The sequence below is a fragment of the Rhinoderma darwinii genome, chromosome 1 (assembly GCF_050947455.1).
Source record: "Rhinoderma darwinii isolate aRhiDar2 chromosome 1, aRhiDar2.hap1, whole genome shotgun sequence".
Taxonomy (NCBI): domain Eukaryota; kingdom Metazoa; phylum Chordata; class Amphibia; order Anura; family Rhinodermatidae; genus Rhinoderma; species Rhinoderma darwinii.
The window spans coordinates 205,184,773-205,207,321 of NC_134687.1; the positions used below are offsets into that span (position 1 = coordinate 205,184,773).

Sequence of the window (22,549 nt, forward strand, 5' to 3'; positions counted from 1 at the left end):
ACCAGAAGTGACCCCATTTTGGAAACTACACCCCTCAAGGAATTCATTTATGGTTTTTGTTATCATTTTGACCGCACAGTTTTTTCACAGCACCTATTTGAATTGGGCTGTGAAATGAAAAAAATTATATTTTTTCCAATAAGATGTCATTTTTGATCAAAATTTCTTATTTTCACAGGGAACAACATACCCCATTTTGTTGCCCAATTTGTCCTTAGTGCGGCAATACCCCATTTGTGGTGATAAACTGCCGTTTGGGCCCATGGGAGGGCTCAGACGGAAAGGAGCGCTATGTGTTTGTTGGAGTCCAGATTTTGCAGGATTGGTTTTCGGGTGCCATGTTGCATTTGCAGAGCCCCAGAGGTATCAAAGCAATGGAAACCCACCAGAAGTGACCCCATTTTGGAAACTACACCCCTCAAGGAATTCATTTATGGTTTTTGTTATCATTTTGACCGCACAGTTTTTTCACAGCACCTATTTGAATTGGGCTGTGAAATTAAAAAAATGATATTTTTTCCAATAAGATGTCATTTTTGATCAAAATTTCTTATTTTCACAGGGAACAACATACCCCATTTTGTTGCCCAATTTGTCCTTAGTGCGGCAATACCCCATTTGTGGTGATAAACTGCCCTTTGGGCCCATGGGAGGGCTCAGACGGAAAGGAGCGCTATGTGTTTGTTGGAGTCCAGATTTTGCAGGATTGGTTTTCGGGTGCCATGTTGCATTTGCAGAGCCCCAGAGGTATCAAAGCAATGGAAACCCACCAGAAGTGACCCCATTTTGGAAACTACACCCCTCAAGGAATTCATTTATGGTTTTTGTTATCATTTTGACCGCACAGTTTTTTCACAGCACCTATTTGAATTGGGCTGTGAAATGAAAAAAATGATATTTTTTCCAATAAGATGTCATTTTTGATCAAAATTTCTTATTTTCACAAGGAACAACATACCCCATTTTGTTGCCCAATTTGTCCTTAGTGCGGCAATACCCCATTTGTGGTGATAAACTGCCCTTTGGGCCCATGGGAGGGCTCAGAAGGAAAGGACCACCATTTGGCCTACTGGAGCTTTTCTGGTGCTAAGTCATGTGTGCAGAAGCCCCTGAGGTACCAGTACAGTTGAAACCCCCGAGAAGTGACCCCATTTTAAAAACTACACCCCTTAAGACATTCATCTAGAGGTGTAGTGAGCATTTTGACCCCACAGGTACTGTGTAAAAGATAATGCGCAGCAGATGGTGCAGTGTGAGATTTGCAATTTTATATATGTATATGCCATTTCAGTGTCCAATATAGTGTGCCCAGCATGCGCCACCGGAGATATACACCCCTTAAATTGTAATGTGGGTTCTCCTGGGTACGACAATACCCTACATGTGGCTGTTATCAGCTGCCTGGGCATACGGCAGGGCTCAGAAGGGAAAGATGAGGGGGGTAAGCTGTGCGGAGTGCATCAGGGTAAATTAAAAATCAAGGGATGTATGATACATTTTAAAACAATCTTTTATACAGAGCCCTGGTTTTTCGGGACACGTGTCACATTGGTATATTGTGTTCTTCCTTATCCCCCTCTTATAGCAGACTCTGCACCTCTTTTGACTCTTTCCCTTTCCACCGGTTTGGGGACCTTCTCCTGGAAAGTGTTGCCCTGGTACGATGCGTGTGGCCTCGCTTCCAGAAGTACTGGGTGCCCCCCCTTCCTGGTCCCTAAAGATTAGATCTTGAAATTCCAGGAAAGTTCCCCTCTGGCCTGCACATCGACGTAGCACATACGCATTGTACAAAGCCATCTGTATGATGTGCCCGGCCAGCTTCTTATACCACACCGCATGGCGCTGTAGGGCTTCAGGACTTGATTTGACAAGTCCATCCCTCCCATGTACCTATTGTAGTCCAGGATGCAGTCTGGTTTGGGGGTGGCCTTTCCTTCATATATCCTAAACCTGTAGGTATACCCTGATGCACTCTCGCACAGCTTATACATCTTCACGCCATACCTTGCCCTCTTACCTGGCAGGTACTGGCGGAATTGAACCCTCCCTTTAAAATGTACCAGGGACTCATCAATAGAAAAACACTTCTCGGGGGTGTATGCTTGGGAAAACCGGGCACTGGAACGGTCTAATAGGGGTCTCCGTTTATACAAACGGTCAAAACTGGGGTCATCTCGGAGTGGGCACGGCTCATTATCAGTATAATGTAAGAAGCGAAGTATTGCCTCATTTATTTATTTTTTTAGGTTCCAGTTCATTTCTGAAGTTGCTTTGAGGGGCCCATATATTAGAAACCCCTATCAAACACCCCATTTTAGAAACTAGACCCCTCAAAGTATTCACAACAGCATTTAGAAAGTTTATGAACCCTTTAGGTGTTTCACAGGAATTTAGAGCAAAGTAGAGGTGAAATTTACTCTTTTTATACCATTTTTTTTATAACACAAAAGGATTTATCAGAGAAACACAAATTAATACGTATTGCCCAGATTCTGCAGTTTAGAGAAATATCCCACATGTGGCCCTCGGGCGGTAATGACTGAAGCACCGGCCTCCGAAGCAAAGGAGCACCTAGTGGATTTTGAGCCCTCCTTTTTATTAGGCACCATGTCCGGTTTGAAGAGGTCTTGTGGTGCCAAAACATTGGAAACCCCCCAAAAGTGACCCCAATTTGGAAACTAGACCCCTTGAGGAATCCATTGTAGTTTTCATGGGGTGCATGCGGCTTTTTGATCAGTTTTTATTCTATTTTTAGGTGGCGTGGTGACTAATAAACAGCAATTCTACTATTGTTTTTGTATACTTTTTTTTTTACAGCGTTCACCGTGCGCTATAAATGACATATTCACTTTATTCTGCGGGGCGATACGATCACGTCGATACCAGATGTTTATAGTTTTTTTTTATGTCTTATGGCGTTTGCACAATAAAATACGTTTTGTAAACAATCATTCACTTTTTGTGTTACCTTATTCTAAGAGCCATAACGTTTTTATTTTTCAATCAATAAAGCCGTGCGAGGACTTATTTTTTGCGTAACGAACTGTATTTTCCATCAGTAGCATTTTTAGGTACATGCGACTTTTTGATCTCTTTTTATTCCATTTTTTGGGAGGTGAAGTGACCAAACAATTGTGATTGTGGTACGGTTTATTAATATTTTTTTTTACGGCGTTCACCGTGCGGGATAAATAACAAAAGAATTTTGTAGTTCAGGCCGTTACGGACGCGGCGATACCAATTATGTATAGTTTATTTGTTTGTTTATATATTTTTATTAATAATAAAGGACTGATAAGGGAAAAAGTGGGACTTTTACTTTTATTACTTTTAAAACTTTTATTTTCTTATTTTTACACATCTTTTTTTAACTTTTTTTTAACTTTATTACTTTGTCCCACTAGGGGACTTGAGGGCAGGAGGCCCTGATCGCTATTCTAATACACTGCACTACATGCGTAGTGCAGTGTATTAGAACTGTCAGCTACTCACTGACAGCAAGCATAGTGGGTCCTGACGTTGTCAGGACCCACTAGGCTTCCGTCTATGGCATAGCCGGACGCCATTGTTTGGTGTCCGGTTGCCATAGTCACCATCGCCGGCCGCTATCGCGTAGCAGGCCGGCGATGGCAGCTTAACCCCTAAAAAGCCGCGATCTCTATAGAACGCGGCTTTTAAGGGGTTAATCAGCGGGGACACAGCGATCGGTCCCCGCTGTAGGAGCTGTGACAGCTGCTGAACAAGACAGCAGCGTCACAGCTCCTGTATGTGTCGGGAGGACGGCCGAAACGGCCGTTACTCCCGAGACGTACTATTACGGCATGGAGCGCGAACGATACAGCTGCCATGACGTAATAGTACGTCAAGGAGCGGGAAGGGGTTAAGTAGCAGTTTTCGCTAAGATCTGCAAATGATCAAATTTTCAAGCACCTAGCTCCAATCCGAGGCATGTGAGAGGGGCATAAAATCCAGATTGGAAGCAAAGTTTTTAGCCACATGAAACCTCAAAAATCGGATCGAGTGGTGTGGGATGATTGTGCGTTGCCTCCTGTTCGTCGACACGACGTGATAGTTATCGCCACTTGTCGCAATCTGAGAAGGACAAAATCCTTGAACTGAGAAACCTTGGATTATGACTCCACCAGATCGCTATGCGCCTAGCCCGAGATGTCAGCCCTGTTCAACGTTGCGTGTCCCGGAGGTTGGGTGAACAACAACGAACGGGAATGACAGCACAGACGGATCATCTGATTGGAAGAATGGTGCATAGTGATACATTCTGTACCGCAAGTGAAATTGGATGTCAGATCCCACACTAGGGTGGCAACCAGCATCAACACAAACCATCAGAAGGCATTTGCACGACATTGAGCTTCAAGCCAGACGTCCAGCTACAGATGTTTTATTGACTACACCCACCGATCTCAAAGGCTATCATGGTGCACAGCAAGACGACAATGGAGGCTGGAATGAAGGTCTATCCCCTTAAGCGATGAGTCCTGCTTTTGTCTTGGGTGCAATCATAGCCGGGGATTGGTCTGAAAACAACGTGGGCAACGCCATGAACAAAGTGCAGACAAAGACATATGCAGTACAAAATACAGTAGATAAACGTAAATCAATTACAAGCTATATAACCAATTGAAGTAATAGCAGGTCATACAGTAGAGGAGGCCAACTCTTTCATGACCATCTAATCTAAACAGCACACCAGAGAATTTTAGCTAACATTTGTATTCATATTTTAACCCCTTAATGACCAGCCTATTTTAAACCTTAATGACCAAGCCATTTTTTAAGTTTTTCCATCGTCGCATTCCAAGAGCTATAACCTTTTTATTTTTGCGTCGACATAGCTGTATAAGGTCTTGTTTTTTTGCGGGACAAGTTGTATTTTTTAATAGCACCATTTTGGAGGACATATTATTTATTGATTAACTTTTATTAACTTTTATTTGGGGGAAATAGAAAAAAACCTGAAATTTCGCCACACTTTTTCGCGTCTTAAATCTACGCCGTTTACCGTGTGATATAAATAACACAATAAGTTTATTCAGCGGGTTGTTACGATTGCAACGATACCAAATTTGTATAGTTTTTGTATGTTTTACTACTTTTACACAGTAAAAACGCTTTTTTTTCAAAATTATTTGTTTTTGTGTCTCCATATTTGAAGAGCCGTAAAGTTTTTATTTTTTCGCCGATGCAGTTGTATGAGGGCTTTTTTTTGTGGGAAGACTTGTAGTTTTTATTGGAACCATTTAGGAGTAGATGCGACTTTTTGATCACTTTTTATCACATTTTTTTAAAGTCAGTATTCACAGAAAACAGCAATTTTTCCATAGTTTTTTATTAAATTTTTTACGGCGTTCACCGTGCGGGTTAAATAATGTAATAGATTTATAGTCGGGGTCGTTACGGACGCGGCGATACCAAATATGTGTAACTTTTTAACTTTATTTAGTTTTTTTTAATAGTAAAGCATTTTGTAAGGGGAAAAGCTGGGTTTTTCATTTTTTTCACATTTTTTTTAAAATTAACTTTATTAAACTTTTTTTTCACTTTTTTACTAGTCCCACTAGGGGACTATAATATGCGATTCTGCGATCGCATTTATAATACACTGTAATACTTTTGTATTGCAGTGTATTACTGCCTGTCCGTTTAACACGGACAGGCATCTGCTAGGTCATGCCTGCGGCATGATCTAGCAGGCATTCACTCCAGGCAGACCTGGGGGCCTTTATTAGACCCCCGGCTGCCATTGGAGACACAGACACTTGGCGATCGTATCGCCGGGTGTCGGTGGGAGAGAGAGGGAGCTCCCTCCCTCTCTCCAAAACCACTCAAATGCGGTGCACGCTATTGTGCACCGCATCTGAGGGGTTAAACGGGTGAGATCGATACTAATATCGATCTCACCCGGCAGAGCAGGGACGCTCCCAGCCCTCAGCTGCCTCTGGCAGCTGAGAGCAGGGAGATTTGACAGCTCCCTGCTCTGTTTACTTATTCCGATGCCGCGACGTAAAAAGTCTATGGCATCGGAATAAGGCCCGTTAGTGACCGACGTAGAAACACGATGGGCCGGTCACTAACGGGTTAAACCTATGTTTATGCCTAAATATAGACTCAAATATATAGACTCAACAATATTTTAATATTTATGTTTAATGGTCAAACTGTATTCCTGTTAAGGCAGAAAGGAGGTGAAGGGAACAAGTGAGCCCTAATCTACCCACCGCCCTGTCCCTGCCTACTTGCAATGACCCGCCCTAGGCGACGGGGTACAACTTGGCGGCGGTCCCTACGCTGACTAAGTGCAAGGGGATACAAACAGGGAACAAGCAAGGGAAGGGGCAGTAGCCCACGGAACACCGTGAGGAAACGGAGTGGTGAACGAGCCAGTCAGGATCAGGATGTAGTGGAGTATACAAACGCAAAGCACGGAGCAGGAAGCAAGCCAGGGGCAGAGCGAAGCAGGATAAGCGGGAACTGAAGCAAGGCAGAAGCACGGCAGAAGCAGGCTGGAGCAAGGCAGCAGTGGGGCCAGGAATCCAAGAAGAATAACAAGCAATGAGGAAGAGAAAACGGCAGGTATAAATGGACAGGGGGCGGAGCTAACTCCCCACTCCTGAGCCTGCCACCCTGATTGGTGGGAGCCGGTGTCAGTCTAAGAGGTCTGGCCTCAGGTGTCGACTGATTAATCCTGGGAGTATCCACAGACGTAGTGCCTGGCAGATCCTTTACAGTACTCCCCCTTTTATGAGGGGCCACCGGACCCTTACTAAGAGGACCCGGTTTAGTGGGGAAGAGAAGGTGGAACCTCCTGACCAATACCCCAGCGTGAACATCTCGAGCAGGTACCCAAGTCCTCTCCTCCGGCCCGTATCCTCTCCAATGGACCAGGTACTGGAGGGAGCCCTGGATCATCCTACTGTCCACAATCTTGGCCACCTCGAATTCCACCCCCTCAGGGGTGAGAACGGGAACAGGAGGTTTCCTCGAGGGGGACCAGGACGGGGAGCAGCGTTTAAGGAGGGAGGCATGAAAGACGTCGTGTATGCGAAAGGATGGGGGCAGCTCCAGACGGAAGGATACAGGGTTGAGGACTTCAATGACCTTATAAGGCCCAATAAATCGGGGAGCAAACTTCCTGGACGGGACCTTAAGGCGCAAGTTCCTAGACGACAACCACACCAGATCCCCGATGACAAACCGGGGGTTAGCAGAACGTCTTCTATCAGCCTGAATCTTTTGTACGCTCTGGGACGCCTCTAGGTTCTTCTGAACCTGGGCCCAGACTGTGCACAGTTCCCGATGAACGACCTCTACCTCGGGATTATTGGAACAACCAGGAGAAACGGAGGAGAACCTTGGATTAAACCCGAAATTACAGAAAAACGGGGAGACCCCTGACGAGTTACTGACCCGGTTATTCAGGGAAAATTCGGCGAGGGGAAGGAATGAGACCCAATCAAATTGACAGTCAGAGATGAAACACCTTAAATATTGTTCCAGGGATTGATTAGTCCTCTCCGTTTGGCCATTAGTTTCGGGATGGAAGGCGGAGGAGAAGGACAGATCAATCTCCAACTTTTTACAAAAAGCTCTCCAAAATAAGGAAACAAATTGTACCCCTCTGTCAGAAACGATATTGACTGGGGCCCCATGGAGACGCAAATTGTGTTTAACAAACAAAGAAGCTAACGTCTTGGCGTTAGGTAGTTTCTTAAGGGGCACAAAGTGGCACATCTTGCTGAAGCGGTCTACTACCACCCACACCACCGACTTGTCCTGAGATGGAGGCAAATCGGTGATAAAATCCATGTAGATATGGGTCCAAGGTCTCTGGGGAATGGGCAAAGAACGTAGTAAGCCCGCAGGTCGGGACCTGGGGGTCTTAGACCTAGCACAAACCTCACAAGCGGCGACGTAAGCCCTAACGTCTTTAGGCAACCCAGGCCACCAATAGTTTCTGGTAATGAGGTGTTTGGTACCCAAGATGCCAGGATGACCAGATAGTGCGGAGTCATGGTTTTCCCTGAGTACCCTTAGCCGGTATTGCAGGGGGACAAACAGCTTGTCCCCAGGGAGGTTCCCGGGAGCTGAACCTTGATCAGCCACAATGTCAGAGGCTAAATCAGAATCAGTGGCAGAAACGATTATACCAGGGGGTAAAATACAAGCAGGATCCTCCTCAGAAGGAGGATTGGCCATGAAACTACGTGACAGTGCATCAGCCTTAATATTTTTGGACCCAGCCCTATAGGTAACCAAGAAGTTAAATCTGGTAAAGAATAGCGCCCATCGAGCTTGTCTAGGATTAAGCCTCCGGGCAGATTCTAGGAAAACCAGATTCTTGTGGTCAGTAAGGACCGTTACCTGGTGTCTGGCCCCCTCCAGGAAGTGACGCCACTCTTTAAAAGCCCATTTAATGGCTAAAAGTTCGCGGTTGCCAATATCATAGTTACTCTCCGTGGGCGAAAACTTCCTAGAGAAGTAAGCACAGGGGCAGAGATGGGTTAGGGAGCTGGTACCCTGGGACAAGACGGCCCCCACTCCCACCTCGGACGCGTCAACCTCCACAATAAATGGCTCCCTTTGGTTGGGCTGAACCAGCACGGGGGCCGAGATAAAGCACTTCTTGAGGGTCTCAAAAGCCTGGACGGCCTCAGGAGGCCAGTGGAGGACATCAGCACCCTTGCGAGTGAGGTCCGTAAGAGGCTTAGTGACGACCGAGAAGTTGGCAATAAATCTCCTGTAATAGTTAGCGAACCCCAAAAAACACTGTAGCGCCTTCAGGGAGGCAGGTTGGACCCATTCCGCCACAGCCTGAACCTTGGCAGGGTCCATGCGGAATTCATGAGGAGTGAGGATTTGACCCAAAAATGGTATCTCCTGTACCCCAAACACACATTTTTCGGTTTTCGCAAACAGATTATTTTCCCGGAGGACCTTCCTGACATGCTCCATGTGGGAGGACCAGTCCTTGGAAAACACCAGTATGTCATCAAGGTACACTACAAGAAAATTTCCCAGGTAATCTCTCAGAATTTCATTAATAAAATTCTGGAAGACGGCAGGGGCATTACACAACCCAAAGGGCATGACCAGGTATTCACTACCCCATTTGGTGAGATCCCCAGTATTCCAATCAAACGTGGGATTATGCAGCTGCAACCAGGGAAGACCTAATACCAGATCGGACGATAATCCCTGCATCACCAGTACAGAGCACTGCTCCAAATGCATGGAGCCAACAAGGAGTTCAAAAACAGGAGTATGCTGAGTAAAATAACCATTAGCAAGAGGAGTGGAGTCGATACCCACTACCGGGACAGGATAAGGCAAATCAATAAAAGGCATTTTTAGAGACATAGCAAATTCCACAGACATGATATTAGCAGATGAGCCAGAATCCACGAAGGCACTGCCAGTGGCAGACCGGCCAGCAAACGAGACCTGAAAGGGAAGCAAAATTTTATTGCGTTTCATATTAACGGGAAATACCTGTGCGCCCAAGTGACCTCCCCGATGATCACTTAGGCGCGGAAGTTTTCCGGCTGCTTATTCTTGCGCCTGGGACAGGTGTTCAGTAGATGCTTGTCACCCCCACAATAGAAGCAGAGACCATTCTTCCTGCGGAACTCTCTACGTTGTCGAGGGGACATGGAGGCCCCGAGTTGCATAGGTACCTCCGAGTCTTCCGTGGAAGAGCGAGGAGACGGGACCTCGGGGGGAATCGCAGGGAAGTCAGAGGGGAAAACATTGAAACGTTCAAGCTGACGTTCCCTGAGACGTCGGTCAAGTCGTACTGCTAGGGCCATAACCTGGTCTAGGGAGTCAGAAGAGGGGTAGCTAACAAGCAGATCCTTCAGGGCGTCAGATAATCCTAACCTAAACTGGCACCTTAGGGCCGGGTCGTTCCACCGAGAAGCTACGCACCACTTCCTAAAATCAGAACAGTATTCCTCAACCGGTCTCCTACCCTGACGTAAGGTCACCAGCTGACTCTCGGCTAAAGCAGTCCTGTCAGTCTCGTCGTAAATGAGTCCGAGGGCAGAGAAAAAACGATCAACAGAGGAAAGTTCAGGGGCGTCAGGAGCCAAGGAGAAGGCCCACTCTTGGGGCCCTTCCTGGAGTCGGGATATGATGATACCCACCCGCTGGTTCTCGGAACCTGAGGAGTGGGGCTTTAGGCGGAAATACAGTCTGCAACTCTCCCGGAAGGAGAGAAACGTCTTACGGTCCCCTGAAAACCGGTCAGGTAACTTGAGGTCGGGTTCTAGAGGTGAGGTGAGGGGTACTACTAAAGCAGCGTCACCCTGATTGACCCTTTGGGCCAGGGCCTGGACCTGTAGGGAGAGGCCCTGCATCTGCTGGGTCAGGGTCTCAAGGGGGTCCATGATAGCGTCAGCGTAGGAGAAATTGTAGACTAGGTATGGGCTTGTTATTATGTTAAGGCAGGTAGGAGGTGAAGGGAAAAAGTGAGCCCTAATCTACACACCGCCCTGTCCCTGCCTACTTGCAACGACCCGCCCTAGGCGACGGGGTACAACTTGGCGGCGGTCCCTACGCTGACTAAGTGAAAGGGGATACAAACAGGGAACAAGCAAGGGAAGGGGCAGTAGCCCACGGAACACCGTGAGGAAACGGAGTGGTGAACGAGCCAGTCAGGATCAGGATGTAGTGGAGTATACAAACGCAAAGCACGGAGCAGAAAGCAAGCCAGGGGCAGAGCGAAGCAGGATAAGCGGGAACTGAAACAAGGCAGAAGCACGGCAGAAGCAGGCTGGAGCAAGGCAGCAGTGGGGCCAGGAATCCAAGAAGAATAACAAGCAATGAGGAAGAGAAAACGGCAGGTATAAATGGACAGGGGGCGGAGCTAACTCCGACTGACCAGGCCGCGATAGGCTCTCCCACTCCTGAGCCTGCCACCCTGATTGGTGGGAGCCGGTGTCAGTCTAAGAGGTCTGGCCTCAGGTGTCGACTGATTAATCCTGGGAGTATCCACAGACGTAGTGCCTGGCAGATCCTTTACAATTCCAATATTAGACTAACTCAAGCCAACTGATCACAAGTGAATCTTATTCCTTGACAAAACCTCAGATTGTTGTACATTTGTTTAACACTCTGGCAGGCTTTTTCCGACTATGTATCACATGGTTGCCGACAACTGCTGCAGGGAAAATGTGTAGCTAGAAAAAACTTACCCACGGCAATATCAACTGTTTGCTGTGGGTTCAATTTTTTTTTTTAGAGGAATTGTCTTGGTGAGACAACCCTTTAAGGCAGCAGTAACCAACCTTTTAAACCTTGTAAGCCACCTTCAACTTTGAATGATGGCTGGGAGCCACATAGAAGTAAAAATTGTTAACATATTAAACAGAGAGAAACATAAAATCGGGAAATTTCAATTTGCAGGTAAAAAAATTCAGTTTAAAATTTAACACACTTGTATTCCCCCACCCAAATTAGCACTTTTCTGGTGATAGGATATGTCTGTAATATTGTTAATGTGGTTGTCATATTGTAGCAAGAGAATATGATCAAAACTTAGGGTTCTTATGGCGAGCAACACAGCATGGGGGTGCTAGTCACATGTGGCTCCCGAACCACTGGTTGGGAACCACTGCTTTAAGGCAAACAGCCTGTTAGCTGGGAGGTTGTCAATTGTTCTCAAGTAAAGAGAAACAATAACACCTTCCTAACTTACTCATCTTAAGCAATCTAATACAGATATAACCGTTAATATTGTGTCTATCCAGAAAACCATCCAGACACCTTTCAAATTAATCTAAAGCCCAGACATCATTTCTTCCTTTCAGTCAATATAAATCTGATGTTCTTGTTGTCCTTTCCACCAAATATTACCCAAAAGTTTAAACAATATATATTATTTATCAAAACTGCAAAAGTTGCAAGTGCTCCTTTGTAAAGTCAAACCTACATCTCTTATAATGCATCCATTTTTAGAGGAAACTTTTTGCTCTACTCGTGGAACAAGTCCTTGAAGGGAGAGTTTGGAAGAGTTACATAGTTACATAGTTACATAGTTAGTACGGTTGAAAAAAAGACACATGTCCATCAAGTTCAAACAAGGGATGGGAGAAGGGAAGGGAATCATTTCTACACATAGGAGCTAATATTTTTTTGTTCTAGGAAATTATCTAAGCCTTTTTTAAAGCCATCTACTGTCCCTGCTGTGACCAGCTCCTGCGGTAGTCTATTCCATAGATTCACAGTTCTCACAGTAAAGAAGGCAATGATCCCCTCTGCAGGTTGAACCTTTTTTCCTCCAGATGGAAGGAGTGCCCCCTTGTTTTTTGAGGGTGTTTTACATGGAACAGGATTTCACCATATTTTTTGTATGTGCCATTAATATATTTCTATAAGTTAATCATGTCCCCCCTTAGTCGTCTTTTTTCAAGACTAAATAGGTTTAATTCTTTTAATCTTTCCTCATAACTTAGATTCTCCATGCCCCTTATTAGCTTTGTTGCTCTTCTTTGTATTTTTCCTAACTTCGGGGCATCCTTTCTATGAACTGGAGCCCAGAACTGAGCTGCATATTTTAGATGAGGCCATACTAATGCTTTGTAAAGTGGTAATATTACATCCCTGTCCCGTGAGTCCATACCTCTTTTAATACACGACAATATCTTGATGGCCTTTGAAGCAGCTGATTGACATTGCATGCTGTTATTTAGTTTATGATTTACAAGTACACCCAGATCCTTCTCAACAAGTGAATCCCCCAGTGTAGGTCCCCTAGGACATATGATGCATGCAGGTTGTTGGTACCCAGATGCATAGCTTTACATTTATCTACATTAAACTTAATTTGCCAACTGGATGCCCAAACACTTAGTTTGTTTAAATTCGCTTGCAATTTACGAACATCTTCCATAGACTGAACATTACTACATAGCCTGGTGTCATCTGCAAAAATAGAAATAGTGCTATTAATCCCATCCTCTATATCATTAATAAATAAGTTGAATAATAGTGGTCCCAGCACTGAACCCTGGGGTACACCACTTATAACCGGGGACCATTTAGAGTAGGAATCATTGACCACAACTCTCTGGATACGGTCCTTGAGCCAATTCTCAATCCAATTACAAACAATACTATCGAAACCTATAGTCCTTAATTTACCCATTAGACGTCTATGAGGGACAGTGTCAAATGCCTTTGCAAAGTCCAAAAACACTATATCCACAGTGGCCCCTCTGTCTAGGCTTCTGCTCACCTCTTCATAAAAACATATCAGGTTAGTTTGACAACTTCTGTCCTTAGTAAAACCGTGCTGGCTGTCACTTATCATACTATTTATTGTCACATAATCCTGTATATAGTCCCTCAATAGCCCCTCAAACATTTTCCCCACAATGGATGTTAAGCTTACTGGTCTATAATTACCCGAAGAAGACCTAGAACCCTTTTTGAAAATAGGCACCACATTTTCCCTGCACCAGTCCCTTGGCACTATACCAGTCACTAGAGAATCACTGAATATTATGAAGAGGGGTACTGAAATAACTGAACTAAGCTCTTTAAGAACTCTAGGGTGTAACCCATCTGGTCCCAGGGCCTTGTGCACATTTATTTTATTTTATTTCGCTTGGACCATATCTACATTCATCCAATTCAGTATATCAACTGATATATTAACAGTACTGGCACCGGCTATATTAGCTGCTCTTTCTTCTGTTGTATATACAGAGCTAAAGAACCCATTTAGTAACTCTGCCTTCTCTTGATCCCCTGTGACCAACTCCCCATTACCACTATCTAGGGGTCCTATATGTTCAGACCTTGGCTTTTTTTCATTTATATACTTGAAGATTTTTTTGTGATTTGTTTTACTATCCTTGGCCACCTGCCTTTCATTTTGTATTTTTGCTAATTTTATTACATTTTTACAGATTTAATTACGCTCTTTAGAATTTAAAAAGGCTACAGATGTATCCTCAAATTAGTATTTTTCAAATGCCCTTTTTTTGTCATATGTTGCTCTTTTTACAGAAGGTGTAAGTCATGTCGGGTTTAATTTTAGTCATTTATACTTGTTACCTATAGGAATAAATTTTGTACTATAATTTTAAAATCCCCCATTTATCATTTGTACCATTATTTGACATTAGTTCTTCCCAGTCTATATCCTGAATTGCAGCCCTAATCCTGGGGAAATTGGCCTTCTTAAAATTCAGTGGTTTTGCCCTCCCAGTCTGTGTTTCTTTTTTTACAGTATAGGTAAAATGTTACTATATTGTGATCACTGTTACCGAGGTTTTCACGAACATTGACATTCCCAACAAGCTCTGCATTATTAGAAATGACCAGATCCAACAGAGCTTCACCTCTAGTCGGGTCTTCCACAAACTGGCCCATAAAATGGTCCTGCAACAGGTTGAGGAAATTTCTCCCTTTCGCAGTGGTAGCCGAACCATGACCCCAATTAATATCCCGGTAATTAAAATCTCCCATTATCACTACAGTACCCGCCTGTGCTGCCCGCTCCATCTGTTTATATAGCTGACCTTCCATCTCCTCAGTTATATTGGGGGGGGGGGGGTCTATAGATTACACCAAAAATATATTTTTTCAGTATTTACCTCCCTTTCTAGTTCCACCCACAAGGTTTCATTCTCCTCACAGTCTTCACCCACTATTGTCTCTTTCACACTCGCCTTCATATCGCTTCTCACATACAGACATACACCACCGCCTTTCCTATTTGTCCTGTCTTTCCGAAACAGTGTAAAACCCTGTAGATTTACAGCCCAGTCATGTGAAGAGCCTAGCCATGTTTCAGCAACACCAACTATATCTATATTTTCTTCCAGTACCAAGGCCTCCAGCTCCCCCATTTTGCTTGCTAGACTTCTGGCATTTGTGAACATACACTTTAACTTGCCTTTAAATGTTTCACTTTCGTTATCAGAAATGTGATTGACATTATTTGGGTATTTTTATCTTCATTGTTGTTTTGTAACCAGAGGATCTCCTTATCCTGTTGTCTAGTCCTCTCTCCACAGTCTATTTCTCCCCCCATCAATATAGTCTGACTCTCTAACCTAACGACCCCTTTATTTTCTACATTGACCTCCCTCCTCAGCCCTAGTTTAAATACTCCGCCACCCCAGCTAGAATTCTCTCCCCCAGCACAGCGGACCCCCTTCCATTTAGTTGCAAATCATCTGCAGATTACAGTTTGTACCCCAAAGGGACTGAACCTTCACACGTGCAGGTCAAAGTGTAGATCTGTTTCTCAATAACGTGATTTATAGGGAAACTAGTTTGTCACCAATTTGCAAATATTACAGTTCCCCCGAAAAGTAGTAACTATCCCAGACTGTCTGGATGTATCTTTTAAAAAGACAGATTTGTGGTTCAATTTTCTAAAGAAGACCAGAGGAAACAATTCTGAGTGTCCACCCTCCAACTATACATAACATGTGCATGTCCAATTTTAATTCAATCCTAAATAATGATGTTATCATGGTGCATTCAGGATATATCATCAGTAAGTTATGGGGTATAAATAGGTCTACTGCTGGACCTCCAGGGCCCACTAGAGGATCGACTGGTACTCTGATGGTCCTTTCCAATCCTTCCTGTGTGAGATTTCATGGCCTCCATAATAGATGTCACTAAGGATTCTCAGGACTAGTTTACTAGTGATTTTATGATCTCAAAGGCACATTTTCATTGCATACGGTCAAGTTTTTATGCAGAATTTGCATAATAATCTACTTTTTTAGTGAATTTCAGGCTATTTAAATCTGCATCCAAACTGATGCTGAGTCATCTATTGCTTTACTTACTTATCCAGCTGAAAACAGTATTTCTTTTATGTCAAGAAGATTAAAGCGATGAGGTTTAAACTATGAGCAACTGTCTAATGCATACAATATTTATTATCCCAATCTTTTCCTTTACAAGCAGCATTGATTCAGTAATAGAGAAGGGTACCAAGCAGTGGCGTAACTACCGCCGTAGCAGCCGTAGCGGCTGCTACGGGGCCCGCGGCATGAGGGGGCCCGTGTCGCTACAGCGCGACGCCACTGAATACTACGGCAGCGCAGGGAGGTATCTCCTCGCTCTGCCATTAAACAAAAGACATGTATCCCCTATCCACAGGATAGGGGACACATGTGTGATCGCTGGCACTGATAGGGAGAACGGGGGACTGAAAGTCCCCTGAAGTTCTCCATCACAAACCTCGGACTTCCGGGGTCTGTGTCGGCAGCTCCGTAGGAATGAATGGAGCGCCGGTCGCGCTTGTGCGCATGCGTGACCAGCGCTCCTTTCATTTTTATTGAGCTGCGCAGACGCCGTAAGTCAGAGGTTAGTCATGGAGAACTTGGGGGGGAATTTCGATCCCCCGTTCTCCCTATCGCTGCCAGCGATCACACATGTATCCCCTATCCTGTTGATAGGGGATGCATGGCGTTACCTACAGGGGGGGGGGGACTCTGCATGGCGTTACCTACAGGGGGGGACTCTGCATGGCGTTACCTACAGGGGGGGACTCTGCATGGCGTTACCTACGGGGGGGGGGGGGACTCTGCATGGCGTTATCCAAAGGGGGGACTCTGCATTGCGTTACCTACAGGGGGGGACTCTGCATGGTGTTACCTACAGGGGGGGACTCTGCATGCCGTTACCTATAGGGGGACGACGACTCTGCATGGCGTTACCTACAGGGGGGGGACTCTGCATGGCGTTACCTACAGGGGGGACTCTGTATAGCGTTAGCTACAGGGGGGGGACTCTGCATGGCGTTACCTACAGGGGGGGGACTCTGCATGGCGTTACCTACAGGGGGGGACTCTGCATGGCGTTACCTACAGGGGGGGACTCTGCATGGCGTTACCTACAGGGGGGGACTCTGCATGCCGTTACCTACAGGGGGGGACTCTGCATGGAGTTACCTACAGGGGGGGACTCTGTATGGCGTTATCTACAAGGGGGGACTCTGTATGGCGTTACCTACAGGTGGGAACTCTGCATGGCGTTACCTACAGGGGGGGACTCTGCATGGCGTTACCTACAGGGGGGGACTCTGTATGGCGTTACCTACAGGGGGGACTCTGTATGGCATTACCTACAGGGGGGGACTCTGCATGGCGTTACCTACAGGGGGGGAATCTGTATGGCGTTAGCTACAGGGGGGGCTGTATGGCGTTATCTACAGGGGGGCTGTAAAGAAGGCACTATCTACAAGGGGGGGGGCTGTAAAAAAGGCACTATCTACAAGGGGGGGGGGGTTGTGTGACACCCAGGGGAGGGGGGGCCCCAGTCAAAAGTTTGCTAAGGGGCCCAGTCTTTCCTAGTTACGCCCCTGGTACCAAGTATGTATAAGGGAATAGCCCATATTAGCAAACAGCTCAACTTCACACTAAAATCTAAAAAAGATCCACCTGCTGTGTAATCTGAAATACATGGCAATGAATATTTGCCCTGTTTTTGTTCCACAGCGATAATGACCTTTTTACTTGTATAGAAGATATATTTGTGCCGAGAGAATACACTTGTGAAGCCTGCTTATGTCTCCACAGCTATTAAATATCATTTTATAGGGAATAGGCACTGCAGCACAATTTTTTTTGCAGTATTTGCATAACTGAAGCTCATTTGTACCTTGTCCTATTCAAATATGACTTTGCCTGTACTCTTCCCAGTAATGCAGTAGTCACTGTAATTTATTCTTTTACTTACAGACTGGTAGCATTTGGTAGATGAACCTGCTGTTATCATTATCATACAGTATTTAAGTGTGCATGCCTATCATTACATTTTTTCAATAGTATTTGTAAATATATGAAACTTCGTAATATATTGTATTAGAGAAAATTGGCATTTTCCTCATCTTCCAGTTGCCTCTAGTTCCCCTCTCCCTGCTTACAGGCTCTCTGTAAATGTTTAGAAAGACATCTAGAGTAATACAGTAGAAGAGAGGGAGGAGAGGTGCACCTGCAGTTTCTTGCTCTCGCCCTATTTATGAGATGTATGTGATTGAATGCTGTGAGAGGGGAGTGGGAACAGAAGTGGGGAGATATCAGCACTACCATTACACCAGGAAAAGTATGCCCACTCAGCAGGAATGGAGAGAGAAAATATTCCTTTTTAGATGGCACTCAGACAGACAGAATTACAAATACAGAATTCCTGACTGTATTATATCATATATTATATCATATGTATTATATCATATATACTTCTTTTGCTGCCTTATGAGTAGTTGTAATTGTTTTTTTTTTAATCAATTGTTACACTTTAACAGCTAATCAATGCACTTAAAGGGGTTGTCCAATATTAGAAAAAAAAAAAAAGTGCCACATCTGTCCATGGGCTGTGTCTGCTATTGTAGCTCATCTCTAATTCAATTGAGTCAATCGACGGGTGTGGTGCTGTTTTTTTATTTGGGGAGAGTGTGACAAAAATTTAAAAAAAATTAAAAAAAAAATCTAAGCTTGGACAACTCCATTAATACATCAATAGCTCTTATGACCTCTTTTTCAGATTCCCGAAACACAAATTTGTCTTTTGGAAAGATACATCTCTTTTCATACTGTGTTTCATAACTGAGAAAAGTGATCATGAACATTAGTTCAGATACACTAAAATCTCTGAGTTAAAAACTGAAAAGGACACAACGCTTAGAAAAACACTTGTGGCTCCTATGTTCTAGCAATTGGTGAGGGTTTCAGCTCATGGACCCCAAGTAATCTAGTAGAAGTACACTATAAGAGGCTAAATATGTCCTTTGGGTCACCTATTATCTATCATCTCCCAAGTATTTTGAAGCCTGGTGGCTGCTGCTTGTTTGTGATCTGTGAGGGCTTAGGCCCTACATGTATCTGGTATGAAGACCCCTTTAAGGACATTACCATAGTAACAGTTGTTACTACATTTAAATGCTGCCTTTGTATGAACCTAGGTTTTAACTAAAATGTGTAGCTGTAGCAGAGCCAAAATGCTAATATCACATGTTTTTTTGTGCTCTTATAAAAGGACTGCATTAAACCTACTAAGCTATGTTAAAGGGGTTATCCCATGAACCATTTTCACAACAAAAGTCCAGAAATGCTGTTCATAGCTGTTTCAAAGTCATTTGCAGTGTTTCTAGCATCAAAATACCTTTCTCATCTTTTTTTGCTTCCCTGTCTCACCCTTGTGCTGCTGCTAATCTGTGCTGCTGGGGATGGGTTCCGAGCAAAATCAGTCTCTCTCCTCCTCTGGTAATATAGGCCCTTCTTACTTTCCCTGCAGATAGGTCATATGGGATGCAGAGTAGTGAAGATATGCACTGTATGGCATCCACAGTATGCACTCCCTTAGAAACCATATGAAAATATAATGAAATTAAACTAGAAAGACTGTGCGGGCATGTGCAGGGTTCATATCATATGTCGGGATGCAGAGCTTTACTGTCCTAACCAGCTAAAAAGGAGTCTCATCAGCTATACTGCCAGGCTACTTCAGAGGCTCTGCTCCTTCCCTGACAAGCAGAGCGGAAAGCTATTTCTATTGGCTGCTCTACAGAGGATCAGTATTTAGGGACCTGGCTGTAGGGAGAGTGACTGAGCATGCGAGTCCACCATCACATTCTGTTTATTAGATAGAAGTGCACATTGCTATACACTTTGAACACTAGGTGACGTCACACTATGTAAGTAAATGTCATAACTCTTAACTGGATCATTGTTTAGCAGCATGCAAACATTGCTCATTTTTTATGATCTATACAATAAATAAGATATTTAATGCTGGGACAGCCCCATTTAAGAAAAGAGTTCAATTATTAATTCAGTTTTTATTGAAGATGCTACCAATACGTGTAAGCATTATGTATATATCAGTAGGACTGGTTGATGTGGTTTCTAGATGTGTTGAGGTAAAATAAAATATTAACAAAAAATAGGCTACACTGTCCTATTACCTCTATTACCTATTGTGAAATAGCATTAGTAGAGTTCTTGTATTCAAGTTGCGGTGTAGTTTTCCTCTAAATTGCGAGATCAATACAGTAAAACAGAACATTTACCTTCACCAAATATGATATTGCAATCTTGTGATGAATAATTCTGTTCTCTTTCTTAAACCCTAGGGCATCCTAAAGTAACTCTTAATAAATTCTGTCATGCCAAGATTACCTTATCAAAATGATCTATAGATCGTACACGTCATTATATCTGTCCCTTCCCTTCACTTTACTTCTCAGTAATGCATCACAACTGTACAATGCATCCTCACCTACCAAAGAGGGAACATTTATACCTGAATCGGCTATGTCAGAGAAACATTTACTGCATCTTAATTACAGCTATTCCGCAGATTCCCAGGCAGTGGATAAATGAGATCTGCCACTTTAAGGATTTCAAAGCCATTAGGGATTTAGTATAGGAACACAATTACCGGTATTCTTCCACAAGACTCCAAACCTACGTTAACTAAATAGAAACAAAAATCTCTATTTGTGTATGTCTGCCAGCTTATTACAGCTCAGCGGTATATCTAGTTTAGCATCACTATATATAAGATATACATGTTTTCACCACTTATTCCTTTACGATGCACCCTGTATATTTACCGCCCTCCTCTATAATAGGTTTCATTCTTCAATGCAAGAAATGAGACGACACTGACTTACGTTTTCCCGTTCTCTTCTCGATCGATGATGGAGATATCAGAAGCAGTGCTCCAGAAGTCACACCGTCAAACAGCATGCAAATATCTGAAGGGAACCTGTGCATTTAGAAATCTCTGTCCTCTATCTAGTTCCTCTTGCGGACTCTCACAATACACCACTCCGAATGCTGCACTTTGCTGACAGCTGCTGAGGGGTGGCTTGTGCTGTGCAGATTGTTTCAGGCAGATAGAGTGAAGGCATGGAGATTTATTCTCCTTTCTTGAAAAATTGTTTCAAGCACATGTGCCACGTAACGTGCTCTCATAGCCAGTCCTAGAGTCAGATGAGTCACAGGTAGTCTAGATGGAGAGAGGACTTATATAAAGCACTTGTGAGTGTCTGAGGCACACAACATTTAAATAAATGGTACCCGGGAGTATGCGAGGAAGTGGACTGAGCTGTAAAGATTCCTCTCAAGCATAAGATTGCCTATTGGAAAAAATGAACCGGGTGAAAGCGCAATATGTATCAAAGGTCCATTAAATAGGGAAAAACAGATAGGGAGATATTGGAAAATTATTATAGCTTATGTTTCCACTACATATAATTTAAAAAAAAGGCAAATAAGAATAATACATAAATAAAAACGACAACAATAATTAATAATAATATGAGAATCTTTGTCAGAAAGTCTTTGATATTTTTCGTGCTGGTTAACGGAATATTGTATTACTGTAGGTACATGAAATATATGTCTCAAGGGACAATTCAGCTTCTGAAAAACTTCCTGTAAGAAGTTTCCCGTCGTTGAAAGATTTTTTTGGTCCTTTTTGGCAGAGAGAACCCATATTTGTTTGGGCAGTTGCCTAGCAACAGGTCCAGGAGGAAACAGCTGACACCAGTGTTGTCTCCCAGAAATATACAGAAGCACAGACAAAAGAAAATAAATGCAGTGATGCTTTATGTTCCTTCATAACTTTACAATGTGCCACAGATCTGTAGGGTTCTATAGTGACCTGAGCTCAGTTCAGCAGAACTGCAAGAGTTCAGGTCTTGTGCGGTAATACAGATCTTAAAATGAAATCTGTATTATAGCCATCTGAAACCGCCAACTTTCCTATAAAGTCCTCTAGATAGCCCAGATATAACTAAGAAACAGTTGAGTTTTCACTGCATGTTTAAAAAGTTCTGTAATCATCTTATTGTTATTACTATTACTATTAGGCTAAGTTCACACCTGCATTGATGTGTTCCATTGCACAATGGACACCGCCGGTGGCCGACGGAACCCATTGACTTCAGTGGGGTCCGTCAGCTTTCCAACAGGGTGTCTGTGATTTTACCGGGAACAATAGTGCAGTATGCACTGTAATCCCTGCTGGATCTGCGACGGAGGCCCTGGATCTGTCTTCATAACTTCAGACTATTGCTTCCCCACATTGGCCATGGAGGAAAAGGTAGCATGATACTAACCCAAAGATAGGGCTGACTTCTAATATTATCTGTCATCAGAGTCTCCTCTATGATTGGATGGGATGCTCTACATCATTGGTGGGAAAATAGAAGATTCTGATCTCCCAGTTGGGGCTAGAAGTGGACTGCAGAAGTGGAAAAATTCTGATTCGTGTTTCAGTGTACTGCTATTAGCTAGTCTCAGTTTTACACAGTCCCTGATGGCTAATATTTACACTGTAACACAGAGCTGGGCAGGAATGAAGAAGGCATGTATAAAGAAGGCATGTATGAAGAAGGCATGTATGAAGAAGGCATGTATAAAGAAAGCATGTATGAAGAAGGCATGTATGAAGAAGGCATGTATAAAGAAAGCATGTATGAAGAAGGCATGTATGAAGAAGGCATGTATGAAGAAGGCATGCATGAAGAAAGCATGCATGAAGAAGGCAT

At 43.8% G+C, this 22,549-nt stretch overlaps 1 protein-coding gene across 4 annotated transcripts in view; it reads right to left on the reverse strand.

Moving 5' to 3' along the window:
• ARHGAP24 (Rho GTPase activating protein 24) overlaps positions 1-22,549 on the reverse strand; it is a 923,793-nt gene that overhangs the window by 515,651 nt on the left and 385,593 nt on the right. The window contains exon 1 of one of the 4 annotated variants that reach the window (XM_075861011.1): positions 20,666-20,904. The exons of the other annotated variants lie outside the window; for them this stretch is intronic. Within the exon in view, the coding sequence (XP_075717126.1) occupies positions 20,666-20,768 (103 nt within the window). The 5' untranslated portion in view covers positions 20,769-20,904. Of the gene's footprint in view, positions 1-20,665; positions 20,905-22,549 lie in introns of those variants that run through there. 4 annotated transcript variants of the gene reach the window in all.